At 42.3% G+C, this 24,975-nt stretch overlaps 2 protein-coding genes, 1 long non-coding RNA gene and 1 pseudogene across 3 annotated transcripts in view; 1 reads left to right on the forward strand and 3 right to left on the reverse strand.

The window, feature by feature from the left end:
- Positions 1–14,541: 14,541 nt before the first annotated feature.
- Positions 14,542–18,387, reverse strand: LOC148876253 (uncharacterized). Its single transcript, XR_016105724.1, has 5 exons — positions 18,040–18,387; positions 17,889–17,972; positions 15,511–15,576; positions 15,252–15,425; positions 14,542–15,002 (listed from the first exon to the last, which is right to left on the reverse strand). It is a non-coding gene; the product is annotated as an uncharacterized LOC148876253 (long non-coding RNA).
- On the reverse strand, positions 15,583–16,437 carry LOC148876254 (uncharacterized; annotated as a pseudogene).
- Positions 18,388–21,576: 3,189 nt separating the features above from the next.
- LOC148876255 (uncharacterized) lies at positions 21,577–22,577 on the forward strand. Its single transcript, XM_088966442.1, has one exon. It carries the CDS (start codon positions 21,786–21,788, stop codon positions 22,326–22,328), a length of 543 nt encoding a protein of 180 aa, XP_088822568.1. The 5' UTR covers positions 21,577–21,785; the 3' UTR covers positions 22,329–22,577.
- A 1,968-nt stretch (positions 22,578–24,545) lies between these two features.
- Positions 24,546–24,975, reverse strand: part of LOC148876256 (Chaperone DnaJ-domain superfamily protein) — a 31,048-nt gene continuing 30,618 nt past the window's right edge. Inside the window, exon 7 of the mRNA XM_088966441.1 lies at positions 24,546–24,849. Within this exon, the coding sequence (XP_088822567.1) occupies positions 24,775–24,849 (75 nt within the window). The 3' untranslated portion in view covers positions 24,546–24,774. The remainder of the gene's footprint in view (positions 24,850–24,975) is intronic.

The following is a 24,975-nucleotide window of genomic DNA, read 5'->3' on the forward strand; positions in this document are numbered from 1 at the left end:
GCCTGGAATGTCCATTCCCATTCTGCCAAGAATGAGAATCGAAATCCCATTCTGACCAAATAAACGGTTGGATGCCAACTTCGACTCTTGGCACCTATTCCAAGGAACCAAATGAACCCTTAGGGCATGTTTAAATTAATTAATGAAAACCTAAGGTACGTTTAAGATGGAAAACAAGTTTGGTCCAACCAGCTAGTTTGATTGTGGATCGAAAACATTGTTAGATTGGATTCAATGGATGGGGATCCTGTTTCACTCTAAATATTTTACCCACATAACACCACCACCACCATGTATTGGAAACATCTCCCCATGAATGGCAAGGGAGATATTATATTCCGAATGTGCAATTGTAATGCCCCATGGGTAGGGATGTAGGAACAATTTGTGGGTAGCAAATCCGAGCCCAATCTGTTTTGGTTCATCTTCGTTCGTTCTTAGATAAAGAAGCCCTACATTCAATTAAGGGCTCGTTTATTTGCATCAAATGCACATTGAGATTTGAAAAGATGACTTTTTAGGCATCTAGACATCCACTCTTAATTGTAAAGATTCTTGTTAGTGGTTCATATGACTTTTCAATTTGCATAGAATGCACTCTTAATTTTAAAAATTTTTGTTAGTGGTTCATATGCTCATCCACCTCTTAGTGAGTTAAGATGTGTTTTATACATTTTTGTTCCAAAAGTGACCTCACTCTATAAGATGTTCAGATCTTTTTTTATTCAGATCTACTACCCACAATGCCTCGTTTGTTTACCACTAAGTTGGGGGGGAGTTGGTCAAGGAGAAAGTTACCACCTTTCCAATATTTTTTATTGATAAATGTGGGGGTTATGGAAAGTCAGTTTTCCCCTGGATAAATTGTTGGCAACTTATTCGCGGAAGTCTTACCCTTTTCCTAGGTGGGTTACTTTCCCATTGGGAGGGAAAGCTTCCAAAACTAGTGACACAAAAATGTCCATTGAACAAGCTTTTAAAAAACAAAAGGTCTAAGGTTAAACATGGTATGCATTTACCTAAATAACCTAGTAAACAAACAAGGCCTAAAAGCTACCCAAAAGATACTACAATGCCACTTTGGACAGGCTTCTAAAAACCAAATTTTTTAGGGTAAACATGGTAACAAAGAAAATTCACCTAGCTAAATTCAACAAAAACACACAAGTAAATACACCTAAGTAGAACTTACTTGGATATGTGCATTTACCAGACTAACTAATGAGTAAACGAATGGGGCCTAAAAAGTACTCAAAGGACGTTATAATTGCAAATTGGAAACATCTCCCATGTTGCTGTGATTCAAGGGAGATGTTGTCAATGTGTAGTTGTAATATCCTATAAATAGCATATAAAAACATCCCATACGTTGTGGGCGTGCCGCGTGTCCTCCCACACGTGCACTAAATAGATTCGTGCGGATGAAACTTCAAGTCGTTTGCTCCCATACGTTAGTTCCCCCCTCGCCCAAAAAGGGCATCATCCCTTATTTTGGGTTATTCTTCCTCTCCCATTATGAATCCCTTCCATAAGTTTTTCTCATCTTCTACCTTTTTTTTTTGTTTTTTTTTTCTCATTTTCTACCATAAAACCCGTCAGAGTGGGAGCCCCCTTCGAGTTCCATCGGTCGATGCCGATGACCGTTCTGGCAGGAGGTAAGTGATGGTGTGCAATCCAGCCGGTCCTATCTGTCAACGACCTTGCCTCTGAACGGAGCTACAAGGAACCTGTAACGGGGAAGATGAGGAAACTCCGGGGGGAACCCGATGAGATTGCTCCGAAGCTCAAGTTAGAATTCTCTCAAAGACAGGATAAAACCAGATGGCGCAAAGTTCACATATCTTGTTCTTGGGGGGCAGGGAGCCTTTTATAACCACCTCGCACACTCACTCCTAAACTTCTGTCAGGTCGGGTATGATTATCTCTGCCCTCCTACCAGTTCGGGTGTCATCACCTCTGCTCAGACAGAACCGCCACTGCTCTCTTTATCGGAGTCATCTCTGTAACTGGAGACGGCGGTAGTAGGTGGCGGTGGTAGGTGGCTGTTGGAGTGCGGCTGTCAAGCGTCAGATCCCAAGTTAGTCAGGTGCACCGCCCCTTGGTATGGACTTCCTCGGTGTCAGGCGAGATACGGTTGTTCAATTTGGCGTCCTGGAGACGAAGTGCTGGAGTGGTGGGCAAGGTGAAGTCTTGAGTTCGGACAGGGGAGTGTCCTGAACTGTCATGGGACAGACCAGTTTGGGTCGTTGCCTTGTGAGAGGCTCGGGGCCTAAGGGAGAGTTCGGGCTCCTTGTAGGGAGTTCGGGCTCCTAGTAGGGAGTTCGGATTGCTGGTAGGGAGTTCGGACTGCTGGTCCCTCCCTTCGGTGCTCGCGCCTTGGGCGCGCTGTTGTGCCAAGCTGTTGCCTTTGCCACGTGTTGAATGATTATGAGGTCGGGCCAAATCTTCCTTCATCAATTGCCCCCCACTCCTCGTGCTAAGGGTCTTGCCCTGGCGCAGGGAGTTCGCGAGGTGGCAAGTGGATTTGTCTCGTACTTCGAATTTCGGTTGACTGATAGTGCGAGGTGCATTGTCAGGATTATTTGGGTTTTTCGAGCACCCAAAAGACGAGAAACGCGCCAACCTGCCTACAAATGCTGATAGACGTGGTGGCGGCACTTATTTCAAATTTCAAAAAAGCGCACCACTGGGAGACTTTTTGAATTTGAAAAAACGTGTTGTTGCCGCTTTTAATGCGAGGAGACGTGTGCTGGCATTCTATCAGTTTTAGAAAGACGTGCACCGGCATTCTATTAGTTTCAGAAAGACGTGCTCCGACATTCTGTCAGTTTCAGAAAGGCGTGCGCCAATCACGTCTCAGTCTCAGGAGATGTGTAGTCAGTGCGACTGCGAGCTGTCGGATTGGCTTTGACCTGCATTGTTGGTTCTCGGTCACTGTGGGTATAAATAGTGGGGGACCCCAGTCGCTTTGTCACTTCTACGCTTTGCTTCTTGAGCTCGCGTCCAAGTTTCAGCTCATGTCTAAGCTTTTAGTTCGCACTCAAGATTTTAGCTCATGTTTTAGATTTCTACAGTCCGTTCAAGCCTTTTTCTGGGTGAGTACTTTCTTTGAATCTTTCTCCTCCCGATGTCTAGCTCGGATAGCTCAGGCAGTTCTTCAAGGGGGTCTGATGCAGGTTCTACGAATCAAGTTGCATCCCCCGATGGTCTTAGCGAACCTGAGGTAGAACTTGAGGAAGAGTTCGAGCCCGTAGGCCGAGCCAACTCGGGTAGTTTGGCGTCCACCTCTCGTCAAGGTTGGATGTTAGACAAGATTGGGCCCTTGACCATGACGCCCGAGGAGCTTCAATCCCTTATTATCCAGTTTAACCTGCCTGGGGAGTATGCCTACTTCATACCTTTGGGCAGTTTCCCTTGGGAGTACGGTCCTGATGAAATCATGATATTTCGGGACCAGCTCGCTCCGGGGTTGCGCCTGCCTTTCCACCCTCTCCTTGTCGAAGTCATGAACCACTTCGGCATTATTGTCGGTCAGTTTCACCCGAACGCCATTCGTAACTTGGTGGGGACAATCTCCCTATTTTGCGAACAGGGCTGTCCTTTAGACTTGGAGATCTTCTCTTCCATTTTGATGCTTAAGAAGCAAGCGGGTCCCCTTCTCGGGCGTAGGTGGGCATATTACCTGCCTCCTTGCCCGGGTTTTAAGCTGTTACATGAACTTCCCAACAAGGTCTCGGTGTGGAAGTGGGACTACTTTGGGCTGCGAAGTGCATTGGGGTGGCCGTTTCAGACCAGGTGGGGAATGGCCGCCCTTGACTCTAGTGTTACGCTTGATAAAGAGAAGGTGAAGGGCCTCCAGCAATGGGCGCGGCTTGGGATAAAATGCCATCAGTATCTGACGGAGGCCAAGCTCGTTGTGGCCAGCCTGAGTTCGGGCAGGTTCCTCACTCAGAGGTTTTTTGTTTTTGCTGTTCTTTTTTTTTCTGATGTCGAACTCTTTTTGTAGGTGTGATGGACTCAGAAAGGACTTGTGGTGGGCACTTGTTTCAAGGCATGAAGAGGAGGAAGCGAGTAGCCAAACGAACTCGTGCCAAGCTGCCCCGGGATGCGAAGCCCGAGGTACCAGACAACCCGTCAAAGGATCCGCCCAGGGAGCCCAAGATGGCTCCTCCAATGCAGGAAGCGGCAGGGGCCCCCTAGCTGAGACTACTTACACGGGGGCTCTCGCTTACTCTGGATCTGCTTATACGCGAGCTGGGCCCTCGGGCTCGGGAGCCCAAGGGGAATTCAGGAGTGTGTTGTCACCGAACCACGCTCTTCACAAGAGTAGGGAGGCCATTTACCCCAAGGAGGTCACGACGTGGACCAATCTCCCTTTGAACCAAGTAGCATGTCATGCTGTCACTCATGCCATGGTGGTAAGTCAGATTTTTTGTCGAGCTCTTTTGCTTTTATCCCTCTTGCTATTGTTCTGATCACTTGTTCTTTCCTTTTGGTAGGTGAACTCTTCTATCCATGCCTTGGCGGCCCAGGTGGAAAGGAACTCGAGGCAGGCGTGAGTTGCCGAAGAGGCTCTCCATGCTGCCGAGACGACATCTTGAGCTGCTGAGGCGGCTGTTCGCGTTGCACAGACCAGACAGGCGAGGTCTCAGAGAGATGTCGAGGCCATGGGAGTAGTGGTGAAGCACATGGCAGACCTGAGGCTGGATCTGCAGCATCAGGTTGAATACCTTTAGGAGGATATTAGGGAGAGGACGTAGAACTTTTCTCAAGGCATCAAAGATGCCAAGAAGAAGGCCGTTGATGAGTACATCGCCTCACCGCGCTTTGATGACCTGATGGTAGACTCGTACATAAGGGGTTTTAAATTGAGCCGGTGGATGATCCAGAACATGTACCCCGAGCTCGATATCAGTGCCATATCCACTTCGCGCATAACTCAAGAGATGGCGAACGCTGCTGATGATGAGCCAGATTCCGAGGGCGAGGCAGGACCTTCGGGTACCGTTGAAGTGCCTTCTGATAATGAAGAAGTAGCTCCAGGCCTGTGAAATGTAAATTTTTTTTTGAAATGTATACTCCCTTATTTTGAAATGGAATGACTTTTCTTTTGGTTAAGTGTTGGTTGTTCTTTCTCCTGAACTGGCTGTATTTGCAGAACTGACCATATGCCTGATCTGTTTCTTGCCCGGGTTACTGCACTCGCATGGCCTATTTTGGTGTTAATACTTAGTCTCTGAGATGTCGATGTCCCTGTTAATACTTAGTCTCTAGTAGCGATTTTGTCCACCTCGCTTGGTGGTCTATCGCCTTAAGTTGACGATGTTCCATGCTCGGGGTATTTGTTTGCCCTCTAAGGTTTCGAGCTCGTATGCCCCCCCGAGCGCTCTCTTTACTCTGTAGGGCCCTTCCCAATTTGGTCCAAGTTTGCCCACGCCGGGTTCGGGTACCATGATTTTACGGAGAACCAGGTCACCGACACGGAAGCTCCGCTACTTTACTCTGGCATTTTAGTACCGAGCTACTTTTTGTTGGTAGGCCGCTGCCCGGATGTGCACGAGGTCTCTTACCTCATCCAGTAGGTCGAGGTTGGTACGTAACTCATCTCCGTTTGTCTAATCGTCATATGCTTCTAGTCGTAGTGTAGGTATTTCGATTTCCGCTGGGATTACCGCTTCAGTGCCGTAGGTGAGGTTAGAGGGGGTCTCTCCCGTGGTGGTTTTTTCCGTAGTTCGGTGAGCCCATAGAACACTTGGTAGCTCGTCCGCCCACAACCCTTTAGCTTGGTCTAGTCGTGCTTTCAGTCCGTGGAGGATGGCTCTGTTCATTACTTTTGTCTGACCGTTTGCTTGAGGGTGTGCGACCGATGTGAAGTTCTGACGAATTCCCATATTTTGGCACCATTCTTGGAACTTTATATCCTCGAACCGCTTGCCGTTGTCAGATATCAGTACCCGAGGTAGCTCGAAGCGACATACTATGTTCTTCCAAAAGAAGTTCTGTATGTTTTGGGCTGTAACTATTACCAGAGGTTCAGCTTCTATCCACTTTGTGAAGTAATCTACTGCCACCACTAGGAACTTTCTCCCACCTGTTGCTGGCGGGAATGGCCCCAGGAGGTCGATGCCCCATTGTGCAAAGGGCCATGGACTGGTGAGGTACTTGAGGTCGGCAGCAGGCTGATGGTGGATATTGGCATGCTTCTGACACTTGTCACATTTTCTAATGAGCTTGATAGCTTCTGCCTTAATTGTTGGCCAGTAGTATCCTTGTCGAAGTGCCTTTTGGGCGAGGGCTCTGCCCCCCAAGTGTCCGCCGCACAGACCTTCATGAGTGTTGCGGAGTACGAGCTCGGCTTTGGCAGGTTGCAAGCAACGCAGGTAGGGGAGCGTGTAGCACCGTTGGTACAACCGTTCGTCTATTATGACGTATTTGGATGCCTGGTGCTGCACCCTCTTGGCTGCATTGCGGTCCGCAGGGAGGGTTCCATCTAGCAAGAAGCTCGCGAGTGGGTCAATCCAGCTCGGCTCTACTTCAAGGACAGGAACGACCTCCTCTGCCCCACCGAGAATGCTAGGCCAAGGTAAGTCCTCTATGTACACAATTCTCATGGTGTTGTGACTCGTGCTGGCTAACCGGGACATGGCGCCAGCCTCAGTGTTCTCTAACCTCGGGATTTGCCTGATGAAGTGTGACTGGAAGTTGAGCAGAGCTTCCTTTACTTTTGTCAAGTATGCGATCATAGAGAGCTCGCATGCTTCATATTCGCCCGTAACCTGGTTGACCATGAGCTGGAAATCACTACAGATAACTATGTGCTTTGCTCTTACCTTTTGCGCTAGGTTCACCCCGGCTATTAGTGTCTCATACTCTGCCTCATTGTTGGATGCCGCGAACTCAAAGCATAGTGTGTATTCCAATTTCGTGCCACCCAGGCCACGTAGGACTATTCCGACCCCACTGCCCTACTGGTTCGAGGAGCCATCTACGGGAAGGATCCTGGGCTCCTCATCCCAGTTCGCGTTTGGCCTAACCAGGAGAGATGCCACACTGGCTGCTACTTCACAGGGTTTAGACTCTATTGGCTTGGGAGCTCCGGGCTCACCCGAACTGGGGATCTCGGGCTCAACCGGCCTAGGGGCTTCGAGGCTGAACATGCACTCGGCGATAAAATCTACTAAGGCTTGGGCTTTAATAGCAGTTCGTGGCTTATATTGGAGGTCGTACTCGCTAAGCTCGATGGCCCACTTCGTTAGCCGACTGGAAACCTCGGGCTTGAGTAAGACCTGCCTCAGAGGTTTGTTAGTCAAGACGATGATGGTGTGAGCTTGGAAATATGGGCGGAGTTTCCGTGCTGCAATTACCAGTGCGTATGCTAGCTTTTCTATCTGCGGGTATCTCATCTCTGCTCCTTGCAGAATTTTACTAACATAATAGACGGGCTGCTGGACCCGATCTACTTCTGACCACCTCGTCACTTGCTGAGAGGTACAGTTCTAAGACCTCGCCTTCCTCGGGTCTGGCTAAGGTTGGCACAGTAGTGAGGTAGCTTTTTAGCTCGTCGAACGCGAGCTAGCAGTCTTGGGTCTATTCGAACCCTTTGCCTTTGATTGCCTTAAAGAAAGGCAAACAGTGGTCTGCCGATTTGGACATGAAGTGGCTAAGAGCAGCTATGCGGCCGTTTAGCCTCTGAACTTCTTTTACTTTTCGGGGTGGTCTCATATCTAGGATGGCCTTTATCTTGTCTGGATTGGCCTCAATACCGCGCCGGTTGACAATGTACCCTAGGAACTTACCCGAGGTGACACCGAAGACACATTTGTTGGGGTTGAGTTTCATGCTAAATTGACGTAGAATTTGGAAGACAGAATCTAAGTCTTGTATTAATTCTTGTGAGAACTGCGTCTTGACAACCATGTCGTCTACATAACATTCTATTTTCATGCCCATTAAGGGCCGAAATAGCTTATTTACAAGTCTTTGGAAGGTCGCCCTGGCATTCTTCAGTCCGAAGGACATGACCTTGTAGCAGTACAGGCCGAACTCGGTTATGAAGCTGGTTTTTTCCTCATCGGACTGGTCCATCCTGATTTGATTGTAACCTGAGTAGGCGTCCAAGAAGCTTAGCAGCTCATGTCTCGAGGTCGCATCCACTAGGCGGTCAATTCTGGTGAGGGGGAAGCAGTCTTCTGGGCAAGCTCGGTTTAGGTCGGTGTAGTCGATGCACATGCACCACTTGCCATTTCCCTTTTTCATCAGTACTGGGTTGGCTACCCAGCTTGGGTAATTAACTTCCCTTATGAAGTCTGCTGCAAGGAGCTTTTCGACCTCCTTGTCGACCGCCCTCCAGTGTTCTGGGGCTAAGTTGCGTTTCTTCTGTCTAATGGGTCTGACTACAGGGTCAGTATTAAGTTTGTGAGTTATAAGGCTGAGGTCAATACCGGGCATATCGGCCGCGGACCATGCAAAAATATCTAAATTTTGAAGTAAGAAACTCACCAATTCGGTTCATAGAGGTTCCTTGACAGAAGCACCGATCTGTAGCGTTCGAGCCGGATCTGTAGCCGAGGTCGGGATTGCGACTGTTTCCTCTATGGGCGAAGCTCGTTCCTCGCCCTGCTCCGTAGGCTGCTCCAGCTCGAGGTCATCGGCCGCCTTGGTTTTTCCCTTCAGAGCGGCAACATAACGCTTGCGGGACTCAAGTTGGTCGCCCCGCGCTACCCCTACACTGAAGTCTGTAGGGAACTTCATTGCCAGATAGTAGGTGGAGACCACTGCCCGCAGAATATGCGTGATTGGCCACCCTATTATGGCATTGTATGGGGAGGGGGTCGCGACCACCAAGAAATTGTGGTTGAGTCTAACCACACAAGGCCATGTGCCAACTTTCACAGGTATTGTTATCTTCCCGAGGGGCCTGACTTCCTCTCCGCTGAAGCCCACCAGAGGAGTGTTTGCGGGCTTTAGCTCGCTTCTCCGCAACTGTAGCTGGTCAAATGCCGACTTGAAGAGGATGTCCACCGAACTACCTGAATCCACAAGTACGCGTCTGACTTCGAAGTCGCTGATCCTTAATTTTATGACGAGCGTGTCATCGTGGGGGTAGTGGACACCTTGCGCATCGTCTTCCGTGAAGAAGATCGGTTCTTCTGTCTTCGGCCTCTTTGGAGGGTTCTGTTATTCTCGGGCTGCCTCGCGAACTGACATCCGGGCTGTTGCCGAAGTACACCCTGCTACCACCGAACCTCCCACTATCACATTGATGGTTCCCCGAACTGGCCTCTCTTCCGAAGGCTGCCGTTGCAATGCTTCGGCTGGTCTACTACTGGATTCGGGGGCGTTCTTTCCGTGCTCCCCTTGCCGACCTGTCTTATTTTTATTATTATTATTATTATGTTGTACAAAATTTTTCAAGTATCCGCGATGGATGAGTCCCTCTATCTGGTCTTGGAGATTATTACATTGTTCGGTACTATAACCGTGATCTCTATGAAAACTACAGTACGGATTTTTATTTCTCTCATTTGGGTTCCCTTTTAGGCGAGGTGACCACTTTACGTATGGGGCATCTTTGATCGTCATCAAGATCTCGGTCTGCCTCGTGTTTAATGGTGTGTAATCCATCCGAACTGCTAAGGGAGCTCGAGACGGCTGGCTCGGCTTCGGCTCCCAGGCCGGGTTTCTTCTGTCACCTGGGTTGGAGGGCTCACCTTCTCTTTTCTCTTTTCCTTTTCTCAACCCCGCATTCGGTTCTTTGGTTGATCTCTTCCTCTGTTCTCATGAACTTGTCCGCGAGTTTAAGGAATTTGGCCACGGTCGCGGGCTAGCTTGCTACCATGTGCCATTTAAACTCCTTGTGTGTTACTCCTCTCTTGGCGGCCGCGAGCTGTACCGTGGGGTCTAATCGCGGCATCTGCAGGCACGCTTCATTGAACCGCTTGATGTAGCCCCGGATGGATTCTCCTTCTCTCTGGATTACTCCGAAGATGCTTTCCTCGGTTCTGGGCACCGCTTGCTGGTAACGAAGTGTGCGGTGAAGACCTGCACGAACTGGGTCCAGCTTCTTATTGACCCTGGGGCTAGGTTCCTGTACCAGGTGCAGGTCACCCCCCTGAAGGTGGTGGTGAAGGCCACACACATGCATGATTCACTGGTTCAGGGGTAGTTGGGGGAACTGTTGCTGATAGTGATGTTGAGAGAGGAGGTGTAGTACTTGGTGCTGCTGGAATTGTTGCATTTGGGCTTGAATTGCCCGCATGCATTGCATCAGGCGGTTCTGACGGGTCGCCAGGGGGACAACAGTTGGTTCAGCAAAAGTTGTTTCGATAGGGAGTGGAAGAGGGACATTCATGGCAGGAAGGTTTACAGGCACCACTGTTCGTAGCGCATTCAAGCTGGGGATCCCATCCACCGGAAGGGGGATGGTGAACTGTTCAATGCACACCACGGGGACTTGGAGTTGTTCCCCAGTGATGTTCATCTCTGTGCCACGTCCGGCATTGCTGGAAGAAGCCATGAGTGTTGGGGTTTTTGGAAGAAGAAGAGGTTATGAGAGTTTTAGAGGGAGGCTTTTGGAAGTGTTCCCACAGACAGCGCCAATTGATGTAACCGTTTTTGGTCACATATCAATTTTTTGTGATGTATAAATTTTTTTTGGCTAAGTACCGCGTTATTTGACCCGGTGGTGACGTGCCTTAGTGATGAGCTACTTGGTGGCGAACTCCCTGGTGGAGAACTGCCTGGTGGCGAGATCCCTGGTGGAGAGCTACTTGGTGACGAACTGCTTGGTGGCGAACTACCTAGTGGAGAGCTACTTGGTGACGAACTGCTTGGTGGCAAACTGCCTAGTGGTGAGTTCCCTGTAAGGCGAGGGGGTCTCCGCCAGTTCAGTAGTGTAGCCCTTAGGCTCTAGGGCAACTTATAGTTCACTTTTGCTGATTTTGCTTCTGTTGAGGAAGCGATTGGATATTTAGCAATAGTGTGGCCTATAGTCTTTGTGAGTGACTCGTAGTCTACTCTTCTTTGACTTTTGTCCATGCCGGAGAGGTGACCGGGTCTTTAAGCAATAATGTGGCCCATAGGCGTTGGGAGTGACTCGTAGCCTACTCTTTTTTTACTTTGCCCGTGCCGGAGAGGCGACCGGGTCTTAAGCAGTAATGTGGCTCATAGGCTTTGGGAGTGACTCGTAGTCTACTCTTTTTTTACTTTGCCTGTGCCGTAGAGGCGACCGGGTCTTAAGCAGTAATGTGGCCCGTAGGCTTTGCCTGTGAGGTTTCGAGCTATGATTGTGCTGCATCAGCTTCATAATGCAGGGTCACCCACTCCTATAAGAAGCTACTAGGAGCTCGACCTTCGGGGGCAACACTACTAACTTTAGGTCGCCAGCTCATACGGGAGCCTTGGAAGGCTCGACCGGTAAGGGCGCCTATGTAGTCTGTTGGCCACCAACTCCCGCAGAAGCCACGAAGAGCTCATCTTTGTAGGGGGGACCTTGCGAAGAGGACTGATGAGGCATTATCTGAATTGAAAGTAAGGTTGGTAGAGCTACTTAGTTTGTTAGCTCCCTGTATAGTCTTTGAGTTCATAAAAAATGTAAACTATAAAGCGATAGCTTCAATTTCTAAAAAGTGAGGACTTAGCTTTGGTAAGATGAGAACTTAGCTTTTGAAGGATGAGAACTTAGCTTTTTGTAGCATGTTCCCACAGACGGCGCCAATTGATGGTGTGCAATCCGGCCGGTCCTATCTGTCAACGACCTTGCCTCTGAATGGAGCTACAGGGAACCTGTAACGGAGAAGATGAGGAAACTCCAGGGAGAACCCGGTGAGATTGCTCCGAAGCTCAAGTTAGAATTCTCTCAAAGGCAAGATAAAACCAGATGGCGCAAAGTTCACATACCTTGTTCTTGGGGGGCAGAAAGCCTTTTATAACCACCTCGCGCATTCACTCCTAAACTTCTGTCAGGTCGGGTATGATTATCTCTACGCTCCTGCCAGTTCGGGTGTCATCACCTCTGCTGGGACAGAACCACAACTGCTCTCTTTGTCGGAGCCGTTTCTGCAACTGGAAACAACGGTAGTAGGTGGTGGTGGCAGGTGGCCGTTGGAGTGCGGCTGTCAAGCGTAAGATCCCAAGTCAGTTAGGTGCGCCGCCCCTTGGTACGGACTTCCTCGGTGTCAGGCAAGGTACGGTTGTTCAATTTGGCATCCTGGAGGCGAAGTGCTAGAGTGGTGGGCGAGGAGAAGTCTTGAGTTCGGATAGGGGAGTGTCCTGAACTGTCATGGGGTGGGCCAGTTCGGGTAGTTGCCTTGTGTGAGGCTCGGGGCCTAAGGGAGAGTCCGGGCTCCTTGTAGGGAATTCGGACTGCTGGTAGGGAGTTCGGACTGCTGGTTCCTCCCTTCGGTGCTCGCGCCTTGGGCGCGCTATTATACCGAGCTGTTGCATTTGCCACGTGTTGAGTAATTACGAGATTGGGCCAAATCTTCCTTCATCGGTAAGTATCCCTCAACCTTCCATAAGTTTTTCTCATTTTCTACTTTTTTTTTTTTGTTTTTTCTCATTTTCTACGCTCTCATATCTGAAACCCGCCAGAGTGGCAGCCCCCTTCGAGCTCCAACGGTCCACGTCGACGATCGTTCCGGAATATTCATTTCTACCTTGTTTTTCTTTCTCATTTTCCACCTTCCAGTAACAAAGCCGAAACCAACCTACTCCCCTGTTCTATTCATACTGTTTTCATCCGATTCTCAGTTGTAACATTATACCTAAAACTTGGAATTATTATTGATTTGTGTGTCAAATCAGTTGTAACATTATGTGGTCTTCAGTTGTAACAATGCAGTCAAATTTTATGTGATTTTTGAATTGTTTGAAGCAGATTAACTGTTTAAACGAAGATGCCCTTTTTGGGCATTCAGTTTGACAAAAACGAAGCATGTGGTTTCAGATCCGAATGTTGAACTGCACCTATGTTTTATGTGATTTTTTAATTGAATTGGTTAAATTAAACGAAGCATGACTAATTGTTTGATAAATTGTGACAGAGTTTATGGAAAAAACTCTGAAAGTCTTATGTTAATGAAAAAAACTATAAAAGTCTCTATTAAATTTATGAAAAACAATAGAGTGCTTCCATAGATGAATGCTGAAAAAATATTAGTATATGCTTTGGAATATTTTGAGAATTTATATTTTTAGAAATGAATTTTATTTTAAAATTTGACTCGTGTATATAAATATAGGAATGAGTTCTCAATCCACATCCGAAATTAGGTTTTATAAGTACCTGAAATATAATGTAAGATACTACAAGTTTCAAAAAAAATGCATAATTCGCATGTCAGATACATCTGCTAATCCTCAAAGATTGTTTTACACTTGCCCTAGCAAATTGGTAAGTAGTATTTTAATTTCATTGTGTTTGTGATGACGGGTCTAGTTATATTAGATATATCGATGAAGCCACCTCAACAAGGAACAATGTAGTGCATTTGGAAAGCCATATTGAAAAGCTAGAGAAGTTAGTTGTTGAAGGGTTGGATGCTCTGAAGGCTTCTCAGTAGTTATTTATCGAAGGATTAAAGGCTATGCAGATTTTGACAAGAAGTTTTGTAGTTGTGTTTATATTTGTCTTGTACATGTACAAGAACTAGTATTTAAGTGCACTTAGTATTTAGGTACAGGTTCTTGTAATATTTTGAACTATGTGTAATATTTCAGTTAAAGCCTTTGTCTTGTTAATCTAGATTGTTAAAGGGTTGGATGCCATTTTCAGTTAAAGCCTTTGTCTTGTTAATCTGGATTGTTGAAAGGTTGGATGACAACTATTAATCTGGATTGTCTTCATGGCCAAGAAAGCAACCACATACTATGGTACTAACAACATGAAGATCATTGATCAGGATTTAGGAGCAATGTATATCAGCTCTAGCCTCTAGATGTTCATGTTCATGTTTGATTTGATTGGTGAATAGCCTCTGTAGGAAAGCTTAGGTGAGAAAATCAAGCAAGGGAAAATAATCCTTTATTATCCAAAGTTTTAAGATTCTGATTTGTGTATCCTTTATTATCCAAAGTTTTATTTGTCTCCTACCTACCTATTTCATTTTTTTTATTATTTCCAATATTATTTAATGTTCTCTTTTTCTTTTCTTAATTCGATTCTAGCCCTTTGATTCATTATTGTTCTTCCAACATTTCCAATATTATTTTTTCTTCTCTATCCAGTCCACTCAAATGGACCAAGTGAGTAGGATTTCATCTTCAATAATTGAAACGTGAAAATGTAGGAATATAAGTTAGCTGCTACTTTAGTTTTGATTTGAGCTGTTTTTTTTTTTTTTTTTCTTTTAATGACCGTTTATCCCCCATTCTCTCTTCCTCTCTGGCTAATGTTGTGACGATCAATTTTTGTTTCTTTCTTTCCTTCTTTCCAACATTCCATTGAAGTTGCTCTGTTAATTCCTTTTATAGGCAATTGCTTGTACGTGAAATAGAATATTGTCATGGCATATGAAAACCGATTGTTACCACACAACCCCATACTGTACGATCGAGAGATGGTATTCCTAAAAATTAAATGTGAGATGAGAAAAAAATAATAACTGGTTGCTCGATCAAGTGCATACATCTTATCATAAGAACCTTCTACTACAAGAATCCCCATGTAATTGAAATACTACAAAAGAAGTTTCTTCTCTTTATCTTCAGAACACAGATGGGGTCATTGACTCATTGAGGTTTTTTATGAGAACATTCTTATCTATGTTCATCAAACATTTCTCATTAGAGTGCTTCAACCAAACTGCTACAAGAGCTCTTAATAGAAAACTAGAGAGACTTCACAAACAAAGAGATTGGTAGAACATCAAAAGAGAAAAAATGTACTTTGTGAAAAAAAAGTTGGGGAAAAAACAACAATAAATACACGTGAACATCTTTCATCCATGATAACTCCACTTTTCTGGTTGTTGGTCTTGGCATGGTCCGATCCATGATGATTCCTACATTTACACATGATAGTTATTATTTTTTTAATTATGCAAAAAAAAAACACATTTTCGGAAATAAACAATTAAAATTTCACCTGGCTCATATGAGATCCACTAGAGATGGTTTGGCTATACACATTATAAATTAAAAAAACAATGATTTTACATTTACACATGATACCTATACAGACAATTTCCAATTATAAATTAAAGCAAAATGATTTTACAAAATATTAAAAAAAAAATCCATACACAACTTACTTATATGGGAAGATTGTTTACAAAAGAGCTAGAATGGTTATACATGAGCCAATGTGGTGCCTGCATAGGTGATGGCATTGTGTGAACATGTTGCCAATTCCAAAGATAAGGAATGGTGCTTGGTGGACCACTTCCATCTGTAATAGATTGAATATTTTCTCCAAAACCTTGATCCTGTATTAAAAGAATTTTGTTAAAGTTTAAATATAATATAAACCGAAATCTTTGGAAACTCATCACTTTATATAAACATTAATACCTGTGTGTACATGACAGAGTGGCCAGAATTGGTTATAGGATTTGCACTGCCCTCAACTATACATATCTGAATGAAAGAAGAATTAATCGATAAATGTTTGAACAATAACAAGTGAAATAAATTAGAAAATACCTGTGTATTCTTATCAGATTGGTCCTTCTTAGGTCTTCTCCGCTTAGCTATTGCCTTTTCTAAGGCATTTTTTGGCCTTTTTTAAGAGTGTACAGTGGAAACCTTGTGTTTAAATCCCTTAACTGGTTTCGGAAACCTAGCCCCCAAAGGACTAACCTCAGTATTGGTGTTGTCACTAACATTTGTTTCTACTTGTGTGTCATCAAGATCAATGCAAGGAGATTTTTCATTTTCAACTTGTACATCATGAGATGCTACAGATGATTTATCAATAATTGTCAACTACCTTAAACACCCCATCACATCTTCCAAAAGCTTCTCTCCTACTTGCATAACAATCTTGTAAGCATCATCACTAGGTGCAGCTTTATTTACTACTTGGGTGAGTAGATGAAACATCTCTTTCCTATGTGTTGCTATTTTTGAAGCTTGATCTGAATACCTATCAAATCCAAGAGATGCTTCACCCTTAGACTTTTTTGCACCAATGGTCCATTGGTTCAATACATAGGATGATGGCAAGGGCTCCGCTTATAACCAAGTACCTTCAGTGCATGTAAGATCCCAACAATTCAAAGTTCTTACAACTACAAGTAATTGATTCATTTCATTGAACTGACGATTCACCCCATACACCTCAATTGTATATTCAACTACCGTTTCAGACACCACAAAATCTTTTTGAATTGTGCATGTCAATTGTTTCATTACTTCATTATGAAAAATGGAAAAGATATGCCATACACATAACCGATGATGTGATTTTGGTAGCACAAACAAATTGCTTTTGCCATAGTTGCATCATCATCGGTTAGAATTGTTTTAGGCTTTTTTTCCTATCCATGGTTTTGACAAACACATTAAACAATCACTCAAAAGTATCCTCAGTTTCATTGTACAACAATGCAACACCATTGTTTACCCTCACAAATACTGCAAATAGTCTATTCTCCTTATTGGTTCTATATGTTGTGTCAAAACATATTACATCACCAAAATGAGCATAATCTACAATCATTTGTGCATCTACCCAAAACAGATTTCTAACTAATTCAGACTGGTCAAGTTGTATTTCATAAACAAATTACAGATCTTGTGACTACCTATCTTCAAAATATTTTAGAACACCACCTACCTCCCCCCTTTCCATATTCCTAGTCCGGTATGTACACACACAAGTAATTCATCAAATCCATTGAAGTAAATCTAATATTTTCATGCCCACTAGCCTCATTGGCCATCGACTCCATTACTGCTTTTGGAGCAATTCCTGCATTGTCTACCATCATAGCTTGAATACCTTGCACCTTAGTAGCCTTTCTTTGTGACCTCAACATATGTGACTTGGAAGGAGTTACAACTATATGATTTTGCATCTCATCGAAACCAATGACACGATAACCATCCTTCACACGACTTATCTTCATAGTTGCCATACAACCACATCTTGTAATTGGCCAGCGTGTCTTTACAGTAACCCTACATCTATTTGCACTACTCTTTCCTTCTCTATAGAAACAAAACTTGCAATATCTTATTTGGTTATTCCGCTTGTCAACCACTCTATTTTCTTTTCAAGTACTAAACCCCACCTTCCCAGCTTATCTATTTTCTTTTGAGTACTATTGAGGAATAGCACTTAGCTTTTCCTTCAATAGATTTGAAATACTTGCATCAATGCCCTTACTTTCCTCACATGTAGGCATCTCATCAGTGGGTTTAGTAAGTTCTTCACTTCTGTTAGGTGAAAGTTTTACCTCATCAAAATCATTGGCGGGTTTGTTGGTACCCTCCATTTCACAAATGCTAGATGAAAGGTTGGATGGTTCACCCTCATCTCCATCAAGTTCAAACACCAGCCTTTGCATGAGGTTTGGTGTTCCGTCCATTCCAAATTTAATCTCTTCTTTGTTGTTGGATTAAATAAAACACCAAATAGTAAATTCAAAAATCCTCATACAATTCAAAAATCACATAAAAGTCGTCTTAGAAACATTAAACATAGATGTACTGTGAACTAGTCATGCTTCGTTCCTAAAACAACACCTCGACTAGAATCAATATCATGTTTAATTTCCTTTAATTAATAAACACACAAATCAATAATAATTCCAAGTTTTAGGTATAATGTTACAGCTGAAAATTGACTGAAAACAATATGAACAAAATAGGGGAGTGGGTTTCAGCTCTGTTACCGAAAGGTAGAAAATGAGAAAGAAAAACAAGGTAGAAAGAGTGAAACTTACCTCCAGTAAATGAATATTCCGGAACGGTCGTCGGCGTCGACCGGTGGAACTCGAAGGGGGCTCCCACCCCGACGGGTTTTAGATCTGAGAACGATAGAAAATGAGAAAAAAAAAATGTAGAAAATGAGAAAAACTAGGAAGGGATACTTACCTCTTGCTGGAACGGTTGTCGGCGTCGATCAGCAGAACTCAAAGGAGGCAATCTCCGATGGGTTACAGAAGGTTAAGGGTTTCAGTTCGACAGAATGGGAGATGAAGAATAACCCAAAATAAGGAATGGCGTGAAGTTTCATCTGCACGAATCTCTTTAGTGCGTGTGTGGGAGGACACACGGCGCACCCTGTGGGGGGTAGATGCGAACCCTATTTTGGGGGGTAGATCCCACCTCCTCGATGACATAAATGCCAACTCCTTTATCCATACCTTTTCTCACATTGGTCTCTCTTTTGCTTCTCTTTGTCTAGTCGAGATACTTTTACTAGTTAATCATTTTCTTCCCATATTTTCCCTCATTTTTCTCTTATTTGATATATAAAAAAGCTCATGAAATCATAGGGGTAAATATGTAAACAATCTCTTTTCAAATATTTGAACTACTCCAGTTTGTTGATATGACAATTGTTTTTATAAAAAGGGAAAATTTCATATTAGTACCTTATATTTTAAGGGTAGTCTCAGTTTGGTACCTGAATTTTAAAACATACCATTGCAGTATTTGAACTCCCAAAAACTAATAGTTTAGTCTAAAATTGTTAATCAACGTTACCTGACATGTGAAAGGATATAAATGCCCTTCAAATATCATCTAATTTTCTTTATCTACCACTCTCACATAAATCAACTTGAATAAAACTCATCCATCTAAAAGGTCTGTATGAGGATGGAAACAGCCTTCAAATGATTATTGGTTCATAGTCTTCAAATGAGAAGATGAAACTACTTTGGCATCACCAATGAGCCATCCACAGAAACCTTCTCCTACACTTTGATCGGTCTCTCTCCTCCTTTGTGTACTTATAGACACTGAAATTTAGTGGAAATGGCATTTTTGTGTTGGGTAACCATTACCTTAATGAATAGAACCCACCTGTTTCTTTTTTTAATTAATAAATAAATAAAGTACTTACCTTTGATTCAGAAATCATAACTATTTGGTTGTCATATTATAAGAAACTAACGTATTGTTGTGTTTTGTTTTGTGCTCCTTATTTCTTATAACTACAAGTAATATCATTGATCTTTCTCCTTTCTCTCACTTGTGGCCTTTTCCATCTTCCCATTTTGCATTTCTTTTATTTTTTTAGTTAATTATATACATCGTATTCTATTTGTCCATTTCTTTGTTGAATTCCATCGATTTTGAGACTTTTTTTCTTTCTAGATTTTGTTGTTTTCGTCTTTATACATACTAGAATTCTGATTCTTTTGGACAAAGGAATTAGGCAGTGGATATATAGATTCATTGATTGATGGGTATATTATCAACAAGATGGAAGTACCTGTGGACCATATGAGGATGGAAACAATGAACAATGTATGTTTTGGTTCAGTCTTAAGGCAGAAGACAATGAACAATGTCTTATTTTGAATGGGTAGTTTTGACATCTTCAAAAGTTTTAAATCATACATGTCATCGTGTGATACAAATAACTAAAAATTTGCATTAAATAACGATTTATTTATTATTTATAAAATAAAAATACTATTTACAAAAATATTTGAAAATATAATATAAATTAAATCTATCAAATCCACTAATTACACTTATATAAAAATAATAATTTTTCAATTTAGAAAATTAATAAAAGTAAAAAATATTAATAATGGAATAATTATTTTAGTAATTAAAATTTATGAATTTTCATATGATGTATCTTCAAAATTTTTATAGATTCGATATGTTTTAAGTTTAGATTACATATTTTTATAAATTATTAACTGATATTTTAATTTACATTTTATAATAACATATTTTATTGTTTACAAAAATAAAAATATTGTTTACAAATATTTGAGAATTAATTTTTTAGTTGAAGTTTTTGTTAAGTTAAAAACTAAAAATAAGAAAATAAGAAAAATTTGATATAATAATTCAAATATAAAAGTTGCATATGTTTTATGCCTTGCACTTTAATAGATAATAAAATAATAATGGTCTTTTGCATGTATTAATTTATTTAAATCTATATAATATGTGTCTTGGTCTTCTGATTGATACATTATTAATAAAATTGTATAATATCTATACGTTCTGCTATATTAATTATAATAAATTGCTTCATATATATCATTTTAAATATACAATTCCTATGTATTTACATTATTTATAATTATTTTAACATTTAACTTAATACTATACTATTAATATATTTATAGAATTTATATGCATTTCCGTAGTACGTCCAAACATTTCCATATATTTCATTCATATTCATATGCTTTCCAAATATATCATTGAGCACAAAAAATTATACTACGACATAAAAATAAAAAATAAAATAAAATTTGACCATTTAGCTGAGAGAGACCTTTACTATTTATTTATTTATTTTACTTAGACAGCGTTATGGAGGGAAATGCACGTGCGACGGTGCAAGAGGAAAGAAAATTGACTAGTATTTTATACTCGGCAAACTTGGGATGGTCCTCGTTTTTGACGTGAAGCCAAGACTAATATGTGATAAAGTTACTACTCATTATATATGGTTTCTTACGAACGAATCCATACAAACCACCTGCTTACAACTTTACAGTCAATAAATATACCTTACAATTCATTTATTTTGCCTCCCAAATAAATTGGTAAAAGATTTTATTCCTAAACTACCCTTCTTTTTATCATTAATTTTATGTATAAAATGGTGGAGAGATCGTAAAGGAGACACAAATATGAAATATCCTCTCACGAGTCACGATTATACTACACCAGCCGTGTAGGAGAGGGGAGAGACAAAGTTTGGAATGTCCACGTGGCAGCTTAATAACAAAAGCTTAGACCCTACTTTAAAGCTTGGATGTTGGGATGTCAGTGGATCGGGTTTTGGGCCTACCCTAATAGAAGCTTTAGATAAAGCTGTACTTACCCTACCCTATCAGATAACGATAGTGTCAATTTTATTCGGGTTTTGGACCGTAATGAACTCGTGCCAAACCCGAGCCTACCCTAATAGAAGCTTTAGATAAAGCTGCACTTACCCTACCCTATTAGATAACGATAGTGTCAATTTTATTCGGGTTTTGGACCGTAATGAACTCGTGCCAAACCCGATCCATTGACATTTCAGCATTGGATGGGTTGGGTAATAGGTTGAAGCAGTTTGGAATCGGGTTCAGTTTGTGATGATTCCGTACGAAACCAGACCCGTTGACATCTCCACCTGGAAGCGATGTTGAAGTAGACCAGACACATCAACAACTCCGATCTGTCCCGTGAGGCCGTGAACCATCAATTCTGGAATCTGGATACCTAGTCACACCTCCATTGGCCGAAAGGAGAAGGGTCGTCCACAGTGTAATTCCAAATGACAAATCTGTCGTCTTCTAATTCTGAGGGGCCACGTGTACGTAATATCGTGCCACGAAAGGCAACTGGGTCCCACAGCAACATTCTAAGTGAATGGTGTAAGATGAACCCGTAAGGGTTCCAAGAACAGAACCAGAGCAAACACATTCAAAACTAGAAGTAAAACAAAACAAGCCTCCATCTATGATCTATGATCTATCTATCTACTACTCCACTCCACCTTTTATCTCTTCTTGTCCACATTTCCTGCATCTACTGATCTACCCACCAAAGAAACCCTAGGAAAAGAATAAACCCACCACACTGAATTGGGTGGTAAGTGGGTGAGGTTCAGACTTCAGAGCAGAGCTCTCATCAGTCTCAGGCTCTCAGCCATGGCAGACTATGAGCAACAATCAGTAGTCCCGAAAGAAACAGCCTTGCAAGCCCTAAATACCATAATCCAACTCCACTTCGAGAAAACCCTCGAGAAGAAACGGGCCGTCGATCTCCAAAAGAAGGAGCTTTGGAAGCTCTTCCAGTTCTTCTTCATCTTCCTCAGCCTGGTCTTTGCCGCCCAGGTCCAGTCGCCCCGCCTCCAATGCCGGCACTGCTGGGTCCCGATAGGGCTCCTCACGCTTTCCCACCTCGTCTTCTACGTCTCCGTGGCTCAGACCCTCCGCTGCATCAACGGATTCAAGTACCAGCGGAGGTGCCACAAGCTGACGCTGGGGCTAGCGACCGAGAGGCTGAAGCAGATCAAGATGAGAAGGAACACCGAGCTGGCCGACGAGACGGACGACTTCGAGATCCACTACCAGGAACCACCCGAGAGCTACTTCGTCAAGTTCAAGAGGAACTGGGCCTTGCATTTCGGGTTCTTGATCTTGATCTACGGCTTCATGGTCTCCTCTTCGGTTGTTCTTCTCTGTTTCTAGAAGCTGTTTCTTCTTCCACAATGTTCTAGGACGTCTTCGATACACGCCGGCGTTAACCATGTTGTCGCCGGTGTTGTTCTGTAATTTTTGTAACAGCGATGTGAAAAATGTAGCTTTCCCCGTTTCTCTATTTACTTCCTGGTTTTTACTCCAGCCGTGACCAGAGAACTCGGAAAATATTTTGCATGATTTGTTTTGGAAATTCAATTCAAATTTTGAAAAGTAGTGAAGAACTTGACAATGGACAAAGTAGTGAAATATTTAATTGTTTTTGCTACTGCTAGGAGTAAGCAGTGCCAGACATTGAAAGGACTGACTGTAATAAATGTGAAGGCTCGTCGTCCTCTTGTTCGTTCAATGTCTCTCGCTTTGTAAGTGGAATTTGTAGCTTCGTTTTCCTAATGGGCCATAAGGCCCGGCCCATAGCCTTAATCCATATAAATCTTTAGCAATTGCAACTGAGGATTGAAAAACCTGTAACTGATCCTGGGCCTGTAAATTGCCACGTTTCACGTTTGCGTTTATGATTGAAATTTAGGAAAGTGAGGCATTTTTGTATATAACTCAGGAGTCAAGACAATTTTTATTATCATTTCAAATGCATCAGCACCACTACGATCCATATAGAACAACGAAGGAATAAATGCCAAAAAAACAAAAAAGTGTTTATTTTAAAAGTCATTTGCACGTATTTCCATGTGATGGATTGTATGAATACTTAAATTTAGGGCATGTTCGTGTTCGTGCAATAATTATATTAAGAGGTATATTAATATTGGTGAATTTTTCTTTCCTCTGAATTTTGAATGCATATGATGTTTTGAATTCTAAATTCTAAAAATTATCAAATGTTTATTTTGACCCCGTATATGAGAATTTTTGCCTGTCTTTTTTGAGGGTATTATTAGAAAACAAAAAATTGTATGATTGCATGTAAGAGATAAAAGGAAACAAATAACAATTTTTCTCTTAAAATTAAAAGATTCCTCTTAAGAGATAAGAGTTAAGAGGAAACGAACAGACCCTTAAACCTGGTTCAATTTTCTTTTTTTCTTTTTGGATTTTGAGAAATTGGGATTCCGAACTAAAATACTCGTGTTCTTTTTTCAGATTTATGTGGGATCTACAGAAAATTTATTTTCCCTAGGTTATTAATACCCATCTCCTAGGTGAGAAAAGGGGAAGGGGGGAATTGCCACAATGCACCTACTAGGTAACTTCCCAAAAAGCAAATGGGGCCTTAAATCGAACAAAGCATGATATAGGTCTTTTAAGCCAAAACACTTACACGACACTTGCATTGAGGGTTGAATGCCTGTTTAAGAGGAATTTCACCCAATGGGGCATTGAGAAGTCATTAAGCTATATTTAGTGAAAAACCCAAAAAAGATAAAAAATGCATATGTTGAAATGAGAATTCAACTTTTATAGTAAGGTTTAGCTGATCGCTTTATCTATTCAGTGGGCTGTGGAATCAATGATAAGGTTCCACGCCAGGGGCCCATTTTTACAATGGGGCTCATGAATTTATTACTGACATTAAATCTCATCATTGATTCCACAGCCGACCCAACAGCTCAGCTAATCCGAATTCAGTTTTGGTGGCTTCTCCAAAGGTGAAGTCAATGATGCAGTTGTGGAAGAAATGATAATGCCCATCCCAGCTATAAATGCTATATTGAGATTGAGTGGTTGTGGACAATATGCGTTTTATGACTGGCGTGGGGCGTTGTTATTGGTTCCAGCCCCCTACACAGCCATTGAATATAACTAATCCGATCTGTGGCCCCAAAATCAGCCACAAATCTTATAAATGAGTGAAGGCTTAAACTCTTCCAGTGGTTTTGATAATTCTAGTTTAGTATGGGCCCTCACTTACGTGAAGCCCATCTGCTGATGGGCCCTGAACTCAAAACCTTCCATGTGGCAAATTATGAGGGCTTAAGCTTCTAGCAGTAACTGTATCTCCAAACTCAAGATCTTAAGTGAATTTTTAACAAGCCTTTTTCTCCTACCCTTTTCTGCTTCATTAAATTCCAACTGCTTTTTGAAATTTTGGGCCCAGCCTTAACAGTACTAAATAAATTCATGCCCATCTGACAAGGAAACATTTCAATAGTAATTTTCAATTGTAGAAGAAAGCCCACATTGTAATTCCCTGTTAAAAGTATCAACCAAACAATTGTTACCTCAAACCAAGAGTTAGGATCTCAGTTATTGCTTATCAAATGAAGGCCCATAAACAAAAGGGCCTTCTAGATTAATAAAAAAGGTAAGGTCTATCCAGACGGCCCAACCACCAAAGAGGTTGGACTTAATTTATGAAAAATGAAAATGAGTATAAATTTAAAAAGAAAATATAACTAAAAGAATTAATTGAATCATACAACATTTCAGAATGCAGATCCAATGGAAAGTAGTTTATTTTGGGAGTTAGAGCAACAGTTTATGCTGAGGAGAGAGCATTACACAATGACTTGTATGCATTAACACAGAGTTTGAATTTCTCCTCCGCCATTACCTGTTCCATCAACAAATCATGTAAATCAGGCCTTGCTAGTGTTTCAAATCTTGATTATGAAGGCAAACGTGCCCATATATAAAGGGATTAAAAACACATTAAAGAGATGTTTCTTTTTTTTCGGGT

Source organism: Nelumbo lutea, chromosome 1, assembly GCF_056320005.1.
Source record: "Nelumbo lutea isolate HS-2025 chromosome 1, American lotus-T2T, whole genome shotgun sequence".
Classification (NCBI taxonomy): domain Eukaryota; kingdom Viridiplantae; phylum Streptophyta; class Magnoliopsida; order Proteales; family Nelumbonaceae; genus Nelumbo; species Nelumbo lutea.